Source organism: Cololabis saira, chromosome 6 (genome assembly GCF_033807715.1).
Source record: "Cololabis saira isolate AMF1-May2022 chromosome 6, fColSai1.1, whole genome shotgun sequence".
NCBI lineage: Eukaryota > Metazoa > Chordata > Actinopteri > Beloniformes > Belonidae > Cololabis > Cololabis saira.
In genome coordinates this window covers 6261988-6277997 of record NC_084592.1, presented here as the reverse complement: position 1 = coordinate 6277997, position 16010 = coordinate 6261988, and the positions used below count along the sequence as shown (strand labels likewise).

At 38.1% G+C, this 16010-nt stretch overlaps 2 protein-coding genes across 2 annotated transcripts in view; both read left to right on the top strand.

Annotated features, from left to right (window-relative positions):
- Positions 1-406: 406 nt before the first annotated feature.
- On the top strand, positions 407-9309 carry LOC133446338 (interleukin-1 receptor type 2). The gene is made up of 9 exons (XM_061724351.1): positions 407-516; positions 1949-2207; positions 3419-3593; positions 3685-3856; positions 6670-6750; positions 6839-6904; positions 6988-7123; positions 7245-7390; positions 8710-9309. The coding sequence occupies exons 1-9, from the start codon at positions 414-416 to the stop codon at positions 8859-8861; spliced, it is 1290 nt and encodes a 429-aa protein (XP_061580335.1). The 5' UTR covers positions 407-413; the 3' UTR covers positions 8862-9309.
- Positions 9310-11228: 1919 nt separating this feature from the next.
- Positions 11229-16010, top strand: part of zmp:0000000936 (interleukin-1 receptor type 1) — a 36799-nt gene continuing 32017 nt past the window's right edge. The window contains exon 1 of the mRNA XM_061723102.1: positions 11229-11350. The gene's annotated coding sequence lies outside the window, so the exon portion shown is untranslated. The remainder of the gene's footprint in view (positions 11351-16010) is intronic.

Below are 16010 nucleotides of genomic sequence, written 5' to 3'. Positions count from 1 at the left end.
TACTGGCAAATCCGTGTGGTTAAATTTGAGTGTGTGGGGGCGTGAAGGGGAGTGCCCCGACTTTCATGACGACACCAGTGATGTCACATGTGATCATGGTCCTCAAAAGAGTTTAAATTCAGGCTGGACAGCATAAATCCCAAGACCTCGCGTTGATATACTCTATACGTGTTATTCCTCTCTCCTGTATAAATAAAAGCTTGATTAAATAGTATTTTGTAAGCTATAGTGTTAATATTGCCTGGGCTTGTGCTGCAGCTCTCACTTATTCATATCAAACGCATCACTTTCCAGCCAGAGCTGAGAGCATCAGAATAAATCCTGCTCTGTCAGATGGTTCGCTAGTTTAGACGCATTCTTTTTGTGGATCCTTTATTCTTTATTTGGATCCTTTATTTCAGATCTCTGTGTTCATGCAAGCCGCCACCATGGTCTGCTTGCTGCTGATGTTTGCTGCCGTCATCATCACATGTGTTCATGGGAGGAGACCTCCGTTACCTCCTCTGCCAATGAAAGGTGAGCATGTTGTGTTATACAAACTGAGTAATATGTGTTATGATGAGGACCTGCAACAAGAAATAGAGGTGAAGTAAAGAACGCTGTAAACCAGACGCTGATTCTTCAGGCAAGCGTATCACTGCTTATTAAGGAACTTCATCCGTAACTATTTGTTAGATTCTTAAATACCTTTTTACTGTATTACATGACATCAATGAGTAACTAAGTATTGTCAGCTGAATGACACCTTTGGCTTCTTTTGAGCAGAGGTGTATAATCCAGGTGCCAGAAAGTAAAAATCCTGAATTATACACAGAGGTGTCAAGTAACGAAGTACAAATACTTCGTTACCTTACTTAAATAGAAATTTTGGTTATCTATACTTCAGTGGAGTAATTATTTTTCAGACGACTTTTTACTTTTACTCCTTACATTTTCACACAATTATCTGTACTTTTTACTCCTTACATTTTAAAAACAGCCTCGTTACTCTATTTCATTTTGGTCTTTAAAAAAAACTATCCAGTTAAATTGCTCCATCCGGATAGAGTGAATTTGGTTGTGGTTGTTTCAGATGTTCTTGTCCAGTTTTGTTCTTACATCCGTTCCCTCAGATTCCTGCAACTAAACTTGGATGTACATTCCAATAAAGGTTAGGATAAATGATAACATGCCTCTGAAGTTTGACTTTTTGCACCATTACAATACTTATAGGCAACTAGTCATCATATCTCCTGCTCTCTGAAACACATGTTAATGCTCAATAGTACACATATATGCTTCTTTAATATATTTGCATTATACTAAGATACATTCATTTTCAATGGCTTTTGTCCTTAATGGCTTTTTTCCCCCTTACATTACTTTTACTTTTATACTTTAAGTAGTTTTGAAACCAGTACTTTTATACTTTTATTTGAGTAAAAAACTTGAGTTGATACTTCAACTTCTACAGGAGTATTTTTAAACTCTAGTATCTATACTTCTACCTGAGTAATGAATGTGAATACTTTTAACACCTCTGATTATACACCTCTGAATGCACGTTTGCACCAAAAAGGAAATGAATGTCAGTACTGGGGGCAACAGAATTTAATGAAAATAAGTATCTGTTTTAATCTTTTGACAAGATGGGCCACCAGCAGAGGTGTATAATCCAGGTGCCATAAAGTAGAAACCCTGCCATGTTTCTGGATCAGCCTGTACATTTAGAACAGGTGTTTTCACTAACATCCTACCATCTTCCTGCAGAGGAGCTTGGTTAGTATTTGGTTGGAACAACTGCTGGACAGGATTTTTACTTTATGGCACCTGGATTATACACCTCTGCTTTTGAGGATGAAAATATTCAATTATTGTTGGATTTTACAATAGAAACGGTGCAAAAGATATCTACAATTCAGTATACGGCTGTATCTGGACTGAGTTTTGGTTTGTTGTTTCCCCACAGACGGCTGCTTCCAGGTGGACCCGGACGTGGAGGTGTTCAGACTGGAAGGGGAGGCAGTCATCCTCCACTTCCCCATGTTCTTGAGCGTTCTTCACAAACGCAAAATCGTCCCACCGACCGCAAAGTACCTGCTCAGCAAGAGCAACGGCTCTGCCGGCCTGGTGTTCCAGGAGGAGGGCCGGGTGCAGCAGCACCACGCTCACCTGTGGTTCCTCCCAGCCCAGGCTTCAGACTCAGGGGAATACACCTGCACCTACAGGTACTGCTGGAGGCTTCAAACACGCTGCTCTTTCCTCTGTAGCAAGCATCATTTCATATTGTCTTTAAGAAAATAAAAAAAGAAGCTTTTGTAACCAGCCCAGTCTGGTCTTCAGCAGGAGGGCCCCCCCTTATGATCCAGATTTCTTCCTCCTAAAGGGGAGTTTTTCTTACCACTGTTTGGTTTAAGGTTTTTCTCCCTCTAGGGGAGTTTTTACCTGCCATTGTTTATGTAATAATTGCTCGGGGTTTATGTTCTGGGTCTCTGGAAAGAGAAATTATAGACTCAAAACAAAACTTCTCATTGCACAACATGCGCAAAACAAATCAACCAATAATTTAGCAGAGTCTGCTTAAAACACTTCCTGGGATTCAAAGTGATGAATTACTGAATATGGATAACTGTATATGCTTTTGTCTCTGCAGTTTATTCCTGCTCCCTGTGATTTAATTAGGCCTGTGTTGAAAAAATCGATTTGCCAATTCTAAATCGATTCTCGTATTAATTCCTAAAAATCGATTCATATGTCTAAAGATCGATTTTTTTTTCTTTTATTTATTTATGTATTTTTTTTCTTCATCATTACATTACAACTTTTGGTTATTTTTTTCTTTATCCCCAAAAAAGTAATGTTTTGTTGGACACCTTTGCCTTTAAATATGTTTAAAGGTATGAAAACATTAAAGTTTTCAGTTATAATTGCATAAATTGTCTATATTTCATTACTTTATATACTATCTTGGGGTTACATTTGCAAAAAATGATAAAAACCAAATGCTCAAAAACTAAAAACCAAAATAGACCGAAAATGGAACAACTAAAAACGGAATGTGGGAAAAAATAAAACCGATTTCATCCGTCTCTGTTTGCTCCCTGGATCTGTTTGGTAATTCTGACCCACATGATGTTTCTGAAAGCAGTTCTATCAGCATTCTGGGAGCTGATTGGTCCTTACAGCATCATTAGCTGCAATACTTGCTGTTGAATCTTAGTATAATACCAGTATCAATATTTTGCATAACTACAGTCATATAATTCATGCAACAGCTCAAAAAACAGTTTTAATAACACTAACCCAAATCAATATCGGAATCGAATCAAATCTTGATAATCGATTCTGAATCTTAAGAATCGGAATCAAATCGATTCTTGACATTTGAATCGATCCCCAGCCCTAGATTTAATAGTCCCATCTCTACTTCCATCCCCAGGAATGACACGTACTGTGTGACTGGAAGTATCAAGCTACACGTCTATGAATCATCCTCTGCTGACATGGCAAAGCTGTACTACCCGTGGACGGTGATGGTGGGAGAGGAAAGGAAACTCACCTGTCCATCCCTGGAGTCCTTCAACAGCACCAGCGGGCTGATCCAGTGGTACAAGGTGAGAGGATGCACCGGCTCTGCACTCGCTGCACATCAGCACCAACAAACTGGCCTCCTTCTGCCAGACTCAACATGCTGCTCTCTGACAGGACTCGTCCCCCTCGGCTCTTCGGCCCGGCAGACTTTTCCACGAGGACGGGGGAACGCTGAGCATCCCTGAGGCGAGGAGAGCCCACGCAGGCGTGTACACCTGCAGGCTCAGCGTGCTGCTCAACAACCAGCACTACAACGTCAGCAGATCCATCCTCCTCAGCGTTCAAGGTGGGTGGATTCAATACCGTTTAGAGACAGTTCTATGGAGGATTTTTTTTGACGGGTGAAACTGACAGTTTCTATATTCCATGATTCACACGCAGCAACACGAAATCATTAATTAAATGTGTCATTAATTAATTAAATGCTGAAATAATAAATATATTTTTACTTAACATTAATTGTATTTTAATTAATTAATGATATATTTAATTCCCATTTTAATTAATTAATGATGTATTTATTTATTTAATTTTGACACAAAAAATCCTCCATGCAGTTCCCCCAGTCAGTGAAGGTCAAATCAGAGCAGCTTCTTTTTCTTTTCTTTTTTTAAAATTAAATGTAAATTCTAATAATTATTCTTGGCATTATCATGATATATTGTTTCATAGTGTATTGTTATATTAGGTTATGAAATCTCATGGGATGTTAAACTATAGTTTATAGTTTGTTATATGTTATAATATTATAAAAAATATTATGTTATATTAGGATATTACTATATTATTATGCTATTTTAGTATTACATATATTTATATTATATCGTGCTACATCACTCTATATGATAATTATTTATTTGTTTATTTATTTATTCTCGAATTAATGTTCTTAATTTATTTATACTTTCATCATATTATTTACACACACACACACACACACACACACACACACACACACACACACACACACACACACACACACACACACACCTAGATACATATATGTGTAACTGATGTCGTCTATTGTCGCTGTTTGTACTGTATCTTAAAAAAAAAATTAATTAAATGTAAATTGCTTGTTAAATTCTCAGAGTAAGTTGTACAAAACTTGCTCAGTGGCTGGAAATCCACAGGTGTGTTAGCTGTAAGCTTGTGTAAATACTACCAGGTATATAATATTTTCTATATAAAATGAATCTTTAAACTAAGTCAGTTTATCTCAAAATATCATAAACGGAATAATACATACGTTGCTAGATGCCACCTCCATCAGAATGGTATTAGGTTTAACAGTTGGCAGCATGATGACCTGCTAGTAAATCCTGCCCTCTAGTGGACGAGCAGGCAAAGGGGCAGATAAACCTCCACAGAAAACAACTAGGACTCCTGGAAGAGACTTAAATCATGACTACTGCAACAATTCATCTCCCGTTGGGGATTAATAAAGTATTTTTGAATTGAATTGAGTTGAAACACTTCTAAATCAAGATTTAAAAGTGGAAAAAAGAGGAAAACTGTACAAGTTTGTGTGTTTGAATACCTTTTGAAATGGTGTGAGGAATCTTTTTTTTCTTTGAATGTCTTAAAGACAAAGGATATGTGTATTGATTTCAGACGCGTGCAGCCCTCTCCTGTAAGTAAAGTGATTGAGGGTCAAGAAGTTGAAATTGTTGAGTCCTATAAATATTTAGGCACTATTATGACAACAATGGAAAAAATTCAGACACGATATATAAGAAAAGCCAGCAGCGCCTTTTTTGTCTTCGAAAACTCTCTAAATTCCAGGTGGATTCTTCCCTGATGACTGTTTTATCGTTCTTTTATCAAATCTGTTATCACTTTTTCTTTCATTTGTTGGTTTCAATCTTTGAAGGTCAAAGACAGAAATGTGCTCAATAAGGTTGTCAGTGTAAGCAGTAAAATCATCTGGTCGGCTCAACAAACTTTACAAGAACTAACAAACAGCTGATCAAGAACTCCATGTTGTCTGATTCTCACATCCCTTAATAAACAGTTTCCGTTTCTACCATCAGTTACTGCTTACACTCCCTTTTGCAAAGACAAACACATACAAACACTCCTTTGTTCCTCCGCTATTGTTCTTTTAAATGCCGGAAGGAAAAGGTAGTGGGTGAAAAAGCCTTCCCTCTTAAGCTTAGGTCTATACCAGGGGTCGGCAACCCGCGGCTCCAGAGCCGCATGCGGCTTTTTAGCGCCGCCTTAGTGGCTCCTGGAGCTTTTTCAAAAAGGTTTGACCTTTTTTTCTTATTTTTTTCTTTTTTTTCTCCTTTTTTTTCTCTTTTTTCTTATTTTCTTCCTTTTTTTTCCTTTTTCCTTTCCTTTTTAATCTCGACATTTCGACTTTTTTCTTGACATTTCAACTTTTTTCTCAACATTTCGACTTTTTTCTCGACATTTTAACTTTTTCTCAACATTTCAACTTTTTTCTCGACATATCAACTTTTTTCTTGAAATTTCTACTTTTTTCTCAACATTTCGACTTTTTTCTCAACATTTCAACTTTTTTCTCAACATTTCAACTTTTTTCTCAACATTTCGACTTTTTTCTCAACATTTCGACTTTTTTCTCAACATTTCAACTTTTTTCTCGACATTTTGACTTTTTTCTCAAGATTGTACTTCAACATTATTCTTGACATTTTGACTTTTTTCTCGAAATTTCGACTTCTTTCTCGAAGTGCATAATGAAAAAAAAAATCTTCCCCCAGTTATAACTAATATAGCTACATGCAGCATGTGTTGTCTTCATTCTAAGGCTTATACAAGACTTTTCATTTTTTGCGGCTCCAGACATATTTATTTTTTGTGTTTTTGGTCCAATACGGCTCTTTCAACATGTTGGGTTGCCGACCCCTGATCTATACTATGATGTGTAACCTATTGTAACTTATTATGTATATTTTATGTACGGTATATTTACCATTGTGTGCTTCTCCTGTCGCAAAACGAATCACCCCCTTGGGGACAAATAAAGTAATTGATTGATTGAAGAGCAGGTAGTTGGCATTAACTGTTGAAGCAGGTACATTGAGCCAGTGTTGTGTAGTTTCTCTGAACGCATGCTTGTTTCCCCGCCAGGCTCAGACCCCGCCATCATGACCACCACCAGCACGTCGGGTGCAGGCCTGATCGGCAGCAGCACCCACACCACAGCTGATGGTGAGCTTTTCTTTAAGTAACAGAGATTCATATTTCTCCTGAACATGCATTAGTTTTACATCCCTGACTGATATTGTTTATGCTGCAGCTCCTCTAGTTAAACCACCTGTGATCATCTCACCTCTCAACGGGACCATTTATGAAAGCTCACATGGTAAGTTGTGATATTAATCAGTCACAGGATACCAGGCATCATACTTTTATACTAAATCTTCATTTATATTTTTAATATTATAGGCTCGGGGCTGGAGCTCTTCTGTCAGGTGCTCACTGAATGTCACATGGCAGATTCCACCGTGGTCACATGGTTAGTGGACGGCCAGTCAGTGGAGTCGTCGTACCTGGATAAGCGGGCTCTGCAGGGGGGCAGGAGGTGATTACTGATTTACCCACTTACATGTGAATCAATGCTGATTGCAGCTGTAAGGTCATCTGGAAAACACATGTTTTTATTTCCATCCATTCATCTTTCTTTTTTAAACCTACGTTTCCAGGGTAACAAGGGTTTCCCAAGGCTGTGAGATTGAGTTGAGGCTCATCATTGTGACGATATCTGACGAAGACGTTAAGACGGAGGTGAAGTGTGTCACTCAGAATAAAGGAGGGAGACAGGAAGTGGTTGCACAGCTCCGGCTGGAAGGTGAGTGCTCTTTTCTGTGAATTGACTGTCTGAATGATGGAGTGCAGCTGAAATGTTTTTGCTGAAGGGAAGTCAAAGATGGAAAGATTTTGTTTAGAGAATTATATACAGTACTCGAGTTGTAAAAGAAAATCAGGGGGGATGGTGGATTTTATCATATGGGGACAGATAATTTGTGCTGATTACAAATAATATAATATATTACAAATAATAGCAGTGACCAAAACACCTGCAGAAATACTGCAGTAATGACATAGCAGCAGTTAAATGCAGCCTTCTGTAAGCTTTAAATATCCACTGGGCTTACATCAAATACATCAAAACACAACAATAAAAAACACTTTTCTGAGGAGTTATGTTAAGGAAATATTGTGTTTGTTAGCTGGTTAGGTGCAAAGGCACAACCAACGGGAAAATCGGTAGCCCAATAGGTAAATTAGCAGCTATTTATTTTTAATATTTATGTTTAATTTATGATAGAGGTAACAAAGGGGCAGGGTTAAATAAGTTTTACTTCTACCTGCTCCTTTTCGGACATGGTTTTTTTTCCCTGTTTGTATTACGTTTTTATTGTTGTTGCTTTTTTTTCTGTATGTTTTGAATTTGTTTTAAAATGTTATATTTTTTTTCCTTATGTGTTCAAAATAATCAATCAATCAATCAATCAATCAATCAATCAATCAATCAATCAATCAAAAAAACGTATCAATATGCCTCTGTCCTTCACAGGATAAGTAAAATGGATCACTGCAAAAACTCAAAATCTTAACAAGAATATTTGTCTTATTTCTAGTTAAAATGTCTCATTTTAGTAAAAAAATCTCATTACACTTAAAACAAGACTCATCACTGGAAAAAACAACAATTTTCACCTGTTTCAAGTAGATTTTCACTTGAAATAAGTAGAAAAATCTGCCAGTGGAACAAGATTTCATTGCTTGTAATGGGAAGATAAATCTTGTCCCACTGGCAGATTTTCCTACTTATTTCAAGTGAAAATTTACTTGAAACAGGTGAAAATTGTCAAATAAGTTATTTTTCTGGTGATGACTCTAAATGTTGAAATAGCAGTAAAACCACATTCATTGATGAAATGACATAAGGGATGGAAAGGGGGGATGGCAGTTTTACAGGGGGGATGATTTGGACCGTTTTTATTTCAAGGGGGGGATGCCTTCCCCCCTCATCCCCCCTCATCCCCCCTCATCCCCCCTCAACTCCAGTACTGATTATATATATAAAAAAGCAAACACTGTGTTGTATGTTGTGTTGTTGTTACCTGACTGTAAAGAGCCTGATGGAGCTGTGTTTGTCCCCAGACTCCACCTCCACCTGGCTGGTTGTGGCTGCGGTCGGCGTGTCCTGCTTCCTGGCCGTCGTCTCCGTCTTCCTCTACGTCCTCTGCAAACCTAAAAGGACGAAGAACGCTGATTATTTTCTTGCTCGCCAGAACAGCAGCTTCTCGTTCTAGGTGTTGGTTCACACACTCCGTCCACACAAACCTCCCTCAGCATGTCTTCTGTTCCACCCTGGACCCTGTGAATGTAAAACCGGCCACCAGGTGGCGTCGGACTCTGCTCTCTCCTACTGGATGTCCCTCATTAGCAGTCATGTCTCCAGTTTTCAGTGCAGTGGCAGAAATAACTTGCCTGAATGTAATACAGAATAACCACAATGATGAATCCATTCTGAATATTCATCAGATATTATTTGCAAAGATCACGTTAAGTGTAAATCAAGAACTTAATGTTTGCATGTGCAGTGCTGAGGCCCTCACTTACAGTGGTGATACAGCAACATATATTGACTGAAGTTTGTCTGTAACTTTGCTCTCCTTACACCAAAGGACTCCGCAAACTCTTCTTGTTCCAGTCCAGTTTGATTTATTTAAGTAACCCAATTGAATGTTTGCCTCAATGACTGAGTTTTTTATTTTTTTTTTTACATTTTTTAACTGCATTGGCAGTCTAACTCAGTGTTAAAATTGATTGTTGTATCATCTGGTATTTTGCTGCTGGATCTCTTGCATTGATGCATTAGATTTGACTGATCTATTGGTGAATAGTTTGTGATACCAGAATTATGTCATGTGTACATTTTCATGCTTAAACATTTATATGTAAGGTGAACCTGGGAATTTTGAGAGAAAGGGATATAAAAAGAAACTACTGAAACTAATATATATGTGTTTGTAAAATCTAACATGAGTAATGTTATACTCCAAATAATCCAATAAAGAATTAAAAAAACTGCATGAATCCTCTCTCTCTCTTTCTATATATATATATATATATATATATATATATATATATATATACATATATATATATACATATTAAAAAATATACATATTTAGTCTGTTTCAATAGTAAGTTTGTATGTTTCAACCTTGGAAACGGCTCTAAATATCATGAAACAAGCTGTAAGCCTCAAAACGTATCAATTTCTTTTCAGCGCCAGCAGAAATGTAGTAAATTGACAACGCGATATAAAACGTGTTTGACATGCAGTAACAGACTCATGTTGTGTGCAGCTGCACTGTTGTTGTAATCCAAGTAAATACGCTGCTGTAACCTGCAGGAGAACTTTGCTACTGAGCTGTTACGGTAGCTTGAGACAGCACAGCAGTTGTATGGAGGCTAAAAACCTGCATAGGATCCGTGTTCTCACTGAAACTCTGTCCAGAACTGCTGAGGAAACTGATGAAGAAATGGCTCAATAAGAAAAAACAAAAATACCATTGTTTAAATCAAATCTGATCTATTCCCACCCCTTTAACTGCTTGAAAACTAACCATAACATCTAAATGATCACTATGCCTCCCAGCAATAATTCACACCAATAAATAGTTTGGGGTTTCTACCAAACCTGTCTGTGAACCGTACAGGACTGTATCAGAAAATTATAATATTGTGATAAAGTCCTTTATTTTCTGTAATGCAAAAATGTCATACATTCTGGATTCATTACAAATCAATTGAAATATTGCAAGTCTTTTATTATTTTAATATTGCTGATCATGGCTTACAGCTTAAGAAAACTCAAATATCCTATCTCAAAAAATTAGAATATTCTGGGAATCTTAATCTTAAACTGTAAACCATAATCAGCAATATTAAAATAATAAAAGGCTTGCAATATTTCAGGTGATTTGTAATGAATCCAGAATGTATTACATGTTTGTTTTTTAAATTGCATTACAGAAAACAAAGAACTTTATCACAGTATTCTAATTTTCTGAGACAGTCCTGTATACTAAAACATAGGAAGTGTTTTCTCCCTAGACCGTGATAAAAACCTCCACATAAACATCTCACACACAAACAATCCAATCATATTACTCTTGGAAAAGCTTGGGTTTTCCACAGAACACACACAATAGCCCCACCAAGCTAAATAACATCAAATACAGGTAACAAGTCCGAAGTAAACATGAAATGAATAGTCAGAAACATATATACATATATGTGGGAACTTTATTTTGTAATCAGTGCAGTTGGAACTGTTCTCATCGCAGTGGTTTCTCTGCAAAACCAGAAGAAGTCTCAAGACGGCTGCAATAAAACCACCGGCCTGGGAAACAGAGGCCCTGCTGGGTTTGCTCTGCTGAGCCAGACGGCCAAGACTGGCCCGCTGATCACACTTCATTACCATCATGTCACCTGACATGAACCGTGTTGTTTAGCAAAGGTTCCTCGCCTGCTGAGAATAAATGAACAGCAGGATCTAAACATCCCTCCTCCCAGCTATTACGCAACAGATTTGTACATGTGCTGGCTTTCAACAGATTCCTGAATAGGATGTTGCAACACGCGTTGCATTCGCCAGAGAAGAGGAAGTCAGAGCCGGGAAGCTCACGGCTCAGACACCAGCATTTTGAATGAGATGTTTTCACTGGACAGTTTCTATAATCAGAGGTGGCGATTGCCTTGACGAAGGAACTTAAGTCAAACCAGGCTGGTAAGTTGTCCGTTTTCAGCAATATTCACTAACAGATCAGATCAGATCTCAGTTTAGAAGTGTTGGGCTGAAATCACTGCTACTGTGTGACGTTCTCCTCTAACTCTGCATGTGCATGCTGTTCGGTTCTAGATCAATGCTTGAGTGCAAAGACAACTACAGGCAGGACTAACACTGTCCTGCTTCTGCATACTTTCCTTATTTTTCTCAAAGACAAACTCATTGAGACTTTGAGACTTGTACAGAGAAGTTTGACACTCAGACAGATTAGAGAAAAATGGAAAACTGGAAAAAAAAAAACCTTTGTAATGAATGAATATATGACTCGCCATGTGCTTTGTTGGGCATACATGGTGTACCTATTAAACTTGTGTGTATGTATGTATGTATGTATGTATAAATATATATAGATGGTCTGAATGAGAATGTCACACCTTCTCATTCAAACAAATGGGGAAGTGTGTCCAAACTTTTGGTTTATACTGTATACACATACATGTGAATCCAGTGTGTATATACATATACATATACATATACATATACATATACATATGTGTGTATATACAGTATATATATATATATATATATATATATATATATATATATATATATATATATATATATAAATACACACACACTAAAAGAGTTTAAAAGTACATAAAATCCTAAAAGTAGGTCTAGAAAGCATGACCTGCTAAAATAAGAACAACTTAAATTTTTATGGTCTTAAAAACCATAAGACCATAAAACCTGGGTTAAAATAACAAGAACAGCTACAGTAGTTAAAACAAGGGTATACAAGAAAGACTAAAAGGAATCAGCTAAAAGCCAAGTTAAAAAGGTGAGTCTTTAGCCTGCTACAAACATCAACAGTCTCTGGTGGGACCTTCTCATTCAGACAGAGACAGAAATAGTACCATACATAGTACATAGTACCATACATAGTACACAGTACCATAGCTTGAACTGTAACCTTATTGTAAATACGTCTGTACCAATAGTTTACACATTTTTAACCAATCTAGAAAAAACATTGTCAGTTCATTCTTTTATCTGCTAGGAGTCATCTCCAAACAATCCAAGTACTAACTCTTAAAAATCTATACACACACCCTTCTGTCAACATAACTGACAGGTTTGACAGGTGACCTTTGACCCACGGATGAGTCAGACCTTCGTCAGGAGAGATTTTCTTTGACAACGTTGACCTTTTGACCTCCTTTCCTCTCAGGGGAGGGGCTGTCAAAATGATGAGCTTGCCCTTATTGTCCCCTTATGGTATGTTTTATAAAACACAACCTACGAGGGCGGGGGCGGTGTGATATAAAATGCTACAACTCTGAATGACTGATCAGTCATGAGGATCAAAAGTGCAGATTCAGGGAAAGATAGATTATTTGTGCGGAACCTCCCACGTCTTTGTGCAAAATGAAACTCTTATCTCTGAACAGTCATCAAATATTTTCTGGGAATTGAGTGAAGTCTGCAGGGCCCCAGGGAAGGGGAATCTAGTTTAGCAGGTAAAGAATTTGAAAAGGGCAGTTTCAAGGCGTTATCACTTGAGCATAAACATCAGCTCAACGCAGGTGACCCGGGAGAAGGTCTGTACACTCCTGCACGTCCTCGCCGCAGAGTAATTCAATTCAATTCAATTCATACTTTATTAAAGACACATCTTGAGAAGAGGTCCATAGTACCATAAAAAAATATACATATAACATACACGATATAAAAGACAACAACCTATGATATAAAAGACAACAACAACAAAAAAAACACAATACAGAAGACTAAAAAACAACAGTGACACAAAAAGAAAACAGTGTCAGGCGCAAGTGTAGAGACATGAACGCCCGTGGTTCCACAACGTAGATGTGAACCTGACTGAGCTGAGTGCAGGATTCATTAAGCAGGTGATAATGCTATTTAAAGAGTTAGATACTCTACATATAAATTTGTACATCAACTTCCGTAGCACAGCAGCACAGGTTGGTACTCCAACACTAGCAAACATATGACTAGCACTACAGCTCCTTGGGACTTTAAGAAGTCAGCCTCATACAGTCATTATAAGCCACAGTTTAGCCTCTGCATGCTGCTTTACTTGTATTGACACCACAAGTGGCCAGTGTAAAGGGATGTACAATATGTTTTAAACAAAAAACATTTTAATATCCACCGAGCACATGCTGAATTTGCGCAGCAGCATATTCGCTTGGGCATACATCCCTCGACACTGTCTGTAAATATCTCTGTCATCAGAGAGATCCTTAGTCATAAAATAACCGAGGTATTTCACCACCTAATTTCACCACCTAATGTTTAGATGAAGTTTAAGTAGAGAGATCTGGTCAGGATGTGTAAGCCGGAGGGGCAGGACTACACGTTTACCATTTCAGAATGCATTTCTGCTTCTCCACCTGTTGACAGACAAAGAGATCAGGACGAAGAGCCCAGGGAGCGCGGTTTTATGAAGCAGAATTACAAAACGTGAAACTGGATAAAGATAGAATGTAGGAGAATGTTGAAGCCCTGTACATTTGGAGAGGAAAAGCAAGTGTTTGTATGCTGGAAAAAGAAGTGTAAAAGAAACCTTTAGGGTCACGTAGAACCCTCGTCGGCCATGAGGCCTTCAAGTCACCAGCTGTGACAAAATGTTTCACGTGTTGCTTCGTAAAGGCCTTGAAAACTATCGTCAGAAAGTTCTTTACCCCCATCAGCCTGAATCTTTTCAGGGATATAACTTTTAAGACAAAGATTCAAATGCCACGACCACCTCAGGAGAGAAGTGGAAAGGTGTGTACTCTTGTTTTCCCTGCTTTTGTTTTTATAGTTAATTCTCTTCAACTCCAGACTGGAGTTGTTCCGGTACCGATACAAGCATTGGAAATGCTCGGCGCTGATAAAAATAAGGGTATCGTTGAGTATTTACTCCTATGCACCAAGTCATTTTTTTATAAACAAAATTCAAATTTCTCTATGTTGCTCCAAAAATCGATCACAGCAAGTTAATTAAGCAATTTGGCCTGTTAACCTCTGCCAGGTGACCAAGCAGTGGCAAACTGTTCGATCAATCCTGCTCTGAAGAGTAATATGGTGTTATTTTAGGTCGGACGCTCCCACCAGAGACTGTTGATGTTTTTAGCAGGAGCAAGACTCACCTTTTTAACTTGGCTTTTAGCTGATTCCTTTTAGTCTTTCTTGTATCCCCTTGTTTTAACTAGCTGTTTTTGTTAATTTAACCCAGGTTTTATGGTCTTATGGTTTTAAATTGTTCTTATGATTGTTTTAAATTGTTCTTATGATTGTTTTAAATTGTTCTTATGATTGTTTTAGCAGGTCCCAAAATGTTGAAAGAGCCATATTGGACCAAAAACACAAAAAACAAATATGTCTGGAGCCGCAAAAAATGAAAAGTCTTGTATGTATAAGCCTTAGAATGAAGGCTAATGGCGAAAGGTGAAATGTCGAGAAAATAGTCCGAATTTTGAGAAAAAAGTTGAAATGTCGAGAAAAAAGTCAAAATGTCGAGATTATAAAGGAAAGGAAAAAAGAAGAAAAAAAGAGAAAAAAAGAAAGAAAAGGAAAAAAGAAGAAAAAAAGAGAAAAAAAGGAAAAGAAAAGAGGAAAAAAAGGAAAAAAAAGAAGAAAAAAAGAAGGAAAAAAGGAAAAAAAGAAAAAATGAAGAAAAAAAGGAAAAAAAAGTCAAACATTTTTGAAAAAGCTCCAGGAGCCACTAGGGCCGCACTAAAGAGCCGCATACAACTCTGGAGCCGCGGGTTGACGACCCCTGTTCTAGACCTACTTTTAGGATTTTATGTTATACTTTTAAACACTTTTAGTGTGTATTTTAACCTCATAGCCTATCTTATCCTGCTTTCTTGTAGCTTTTATCTCCAGTGTTTCCTCATGGGGAGCCTCCATGCTGGGAGAGACTCTGGCCTGCAGGGGGTCGTCCTGGGGGTGGTTCTGGCCTGGATGGTGGTGGAGCTCTGCACCACGGCTTCACCGCTGTGGTGGGGACTCCTCTATCTGTCTGGACCGGGATGGTCCCTGTGGAGGCCCCTCTGTGGGGGGTGGGGCATTATTATTAAGTTTTATGTTTTATCTAAAGCGCTTTGTCTTGCATATTTTACTTGCACTTGCATGAAAAGCGCTATACAAATAAAGATTGATTTGATTTGATTTGACTAGTGAAACGGCAACGTGCTCATTACACGAGGCTACGGTTTCCATAGGGGCCATGAACGTTGCTGATAAAAACACAAGCAAACCTATAAAGCACTTTAGCATCCAGAACATGAAAAAGCAGTTTATCAAGCTAAAGGGGAAAAGGGATGAAATGCAGAATTCCTTCCAAATGAGCCAGAAAACCCAGACGAACATGATGCACAAAAGCTGTGCAGGGGTGTCCAACCCTGGTCCTCCAGGGCCCCTATCCAGCATGTCTTAGGTGGTCCCTGGTTCCACACACCCTGATGCGTCATTACCAGAGCTGTGCAGACCTGGACGGCCTGCTGATGATGAGCATTCGTTGGAACAGGGAAACTTCTCAGACATGCTGGATAGGGGCTCTGGCGGGCCAGGACTGCCCCCCCCTGCTGTAGGATGTATTGTCATATTTGACCAGCTCCTGTCAGGAGTTAAAAATGCTGGATTT

Bases quoted from the DNA above. Each gene is read 5' to 3' on its own strand.
- LOC133446338 (XM_061724351.1), top strand. From the start codon at position 414: ATGCAAGCCGCCACCATGGTCTGCTTGCTGCTGATGTTTGCTGCCGTC. The intron at 2,208-3,418 runs GTACTGCTGGAG...TTCCATCCCCAG, and splicing joins GAATACACCTGCACCTACAG to GAATGACACGTACTGTGTGA. The intron at 6,751-6,838 runs GTGAGCTTTTCT...TTTATGCTGCAG, and splicing joins CACCCACACCACAGCTGATG to CTCCTCTAGTTAAACCACCT.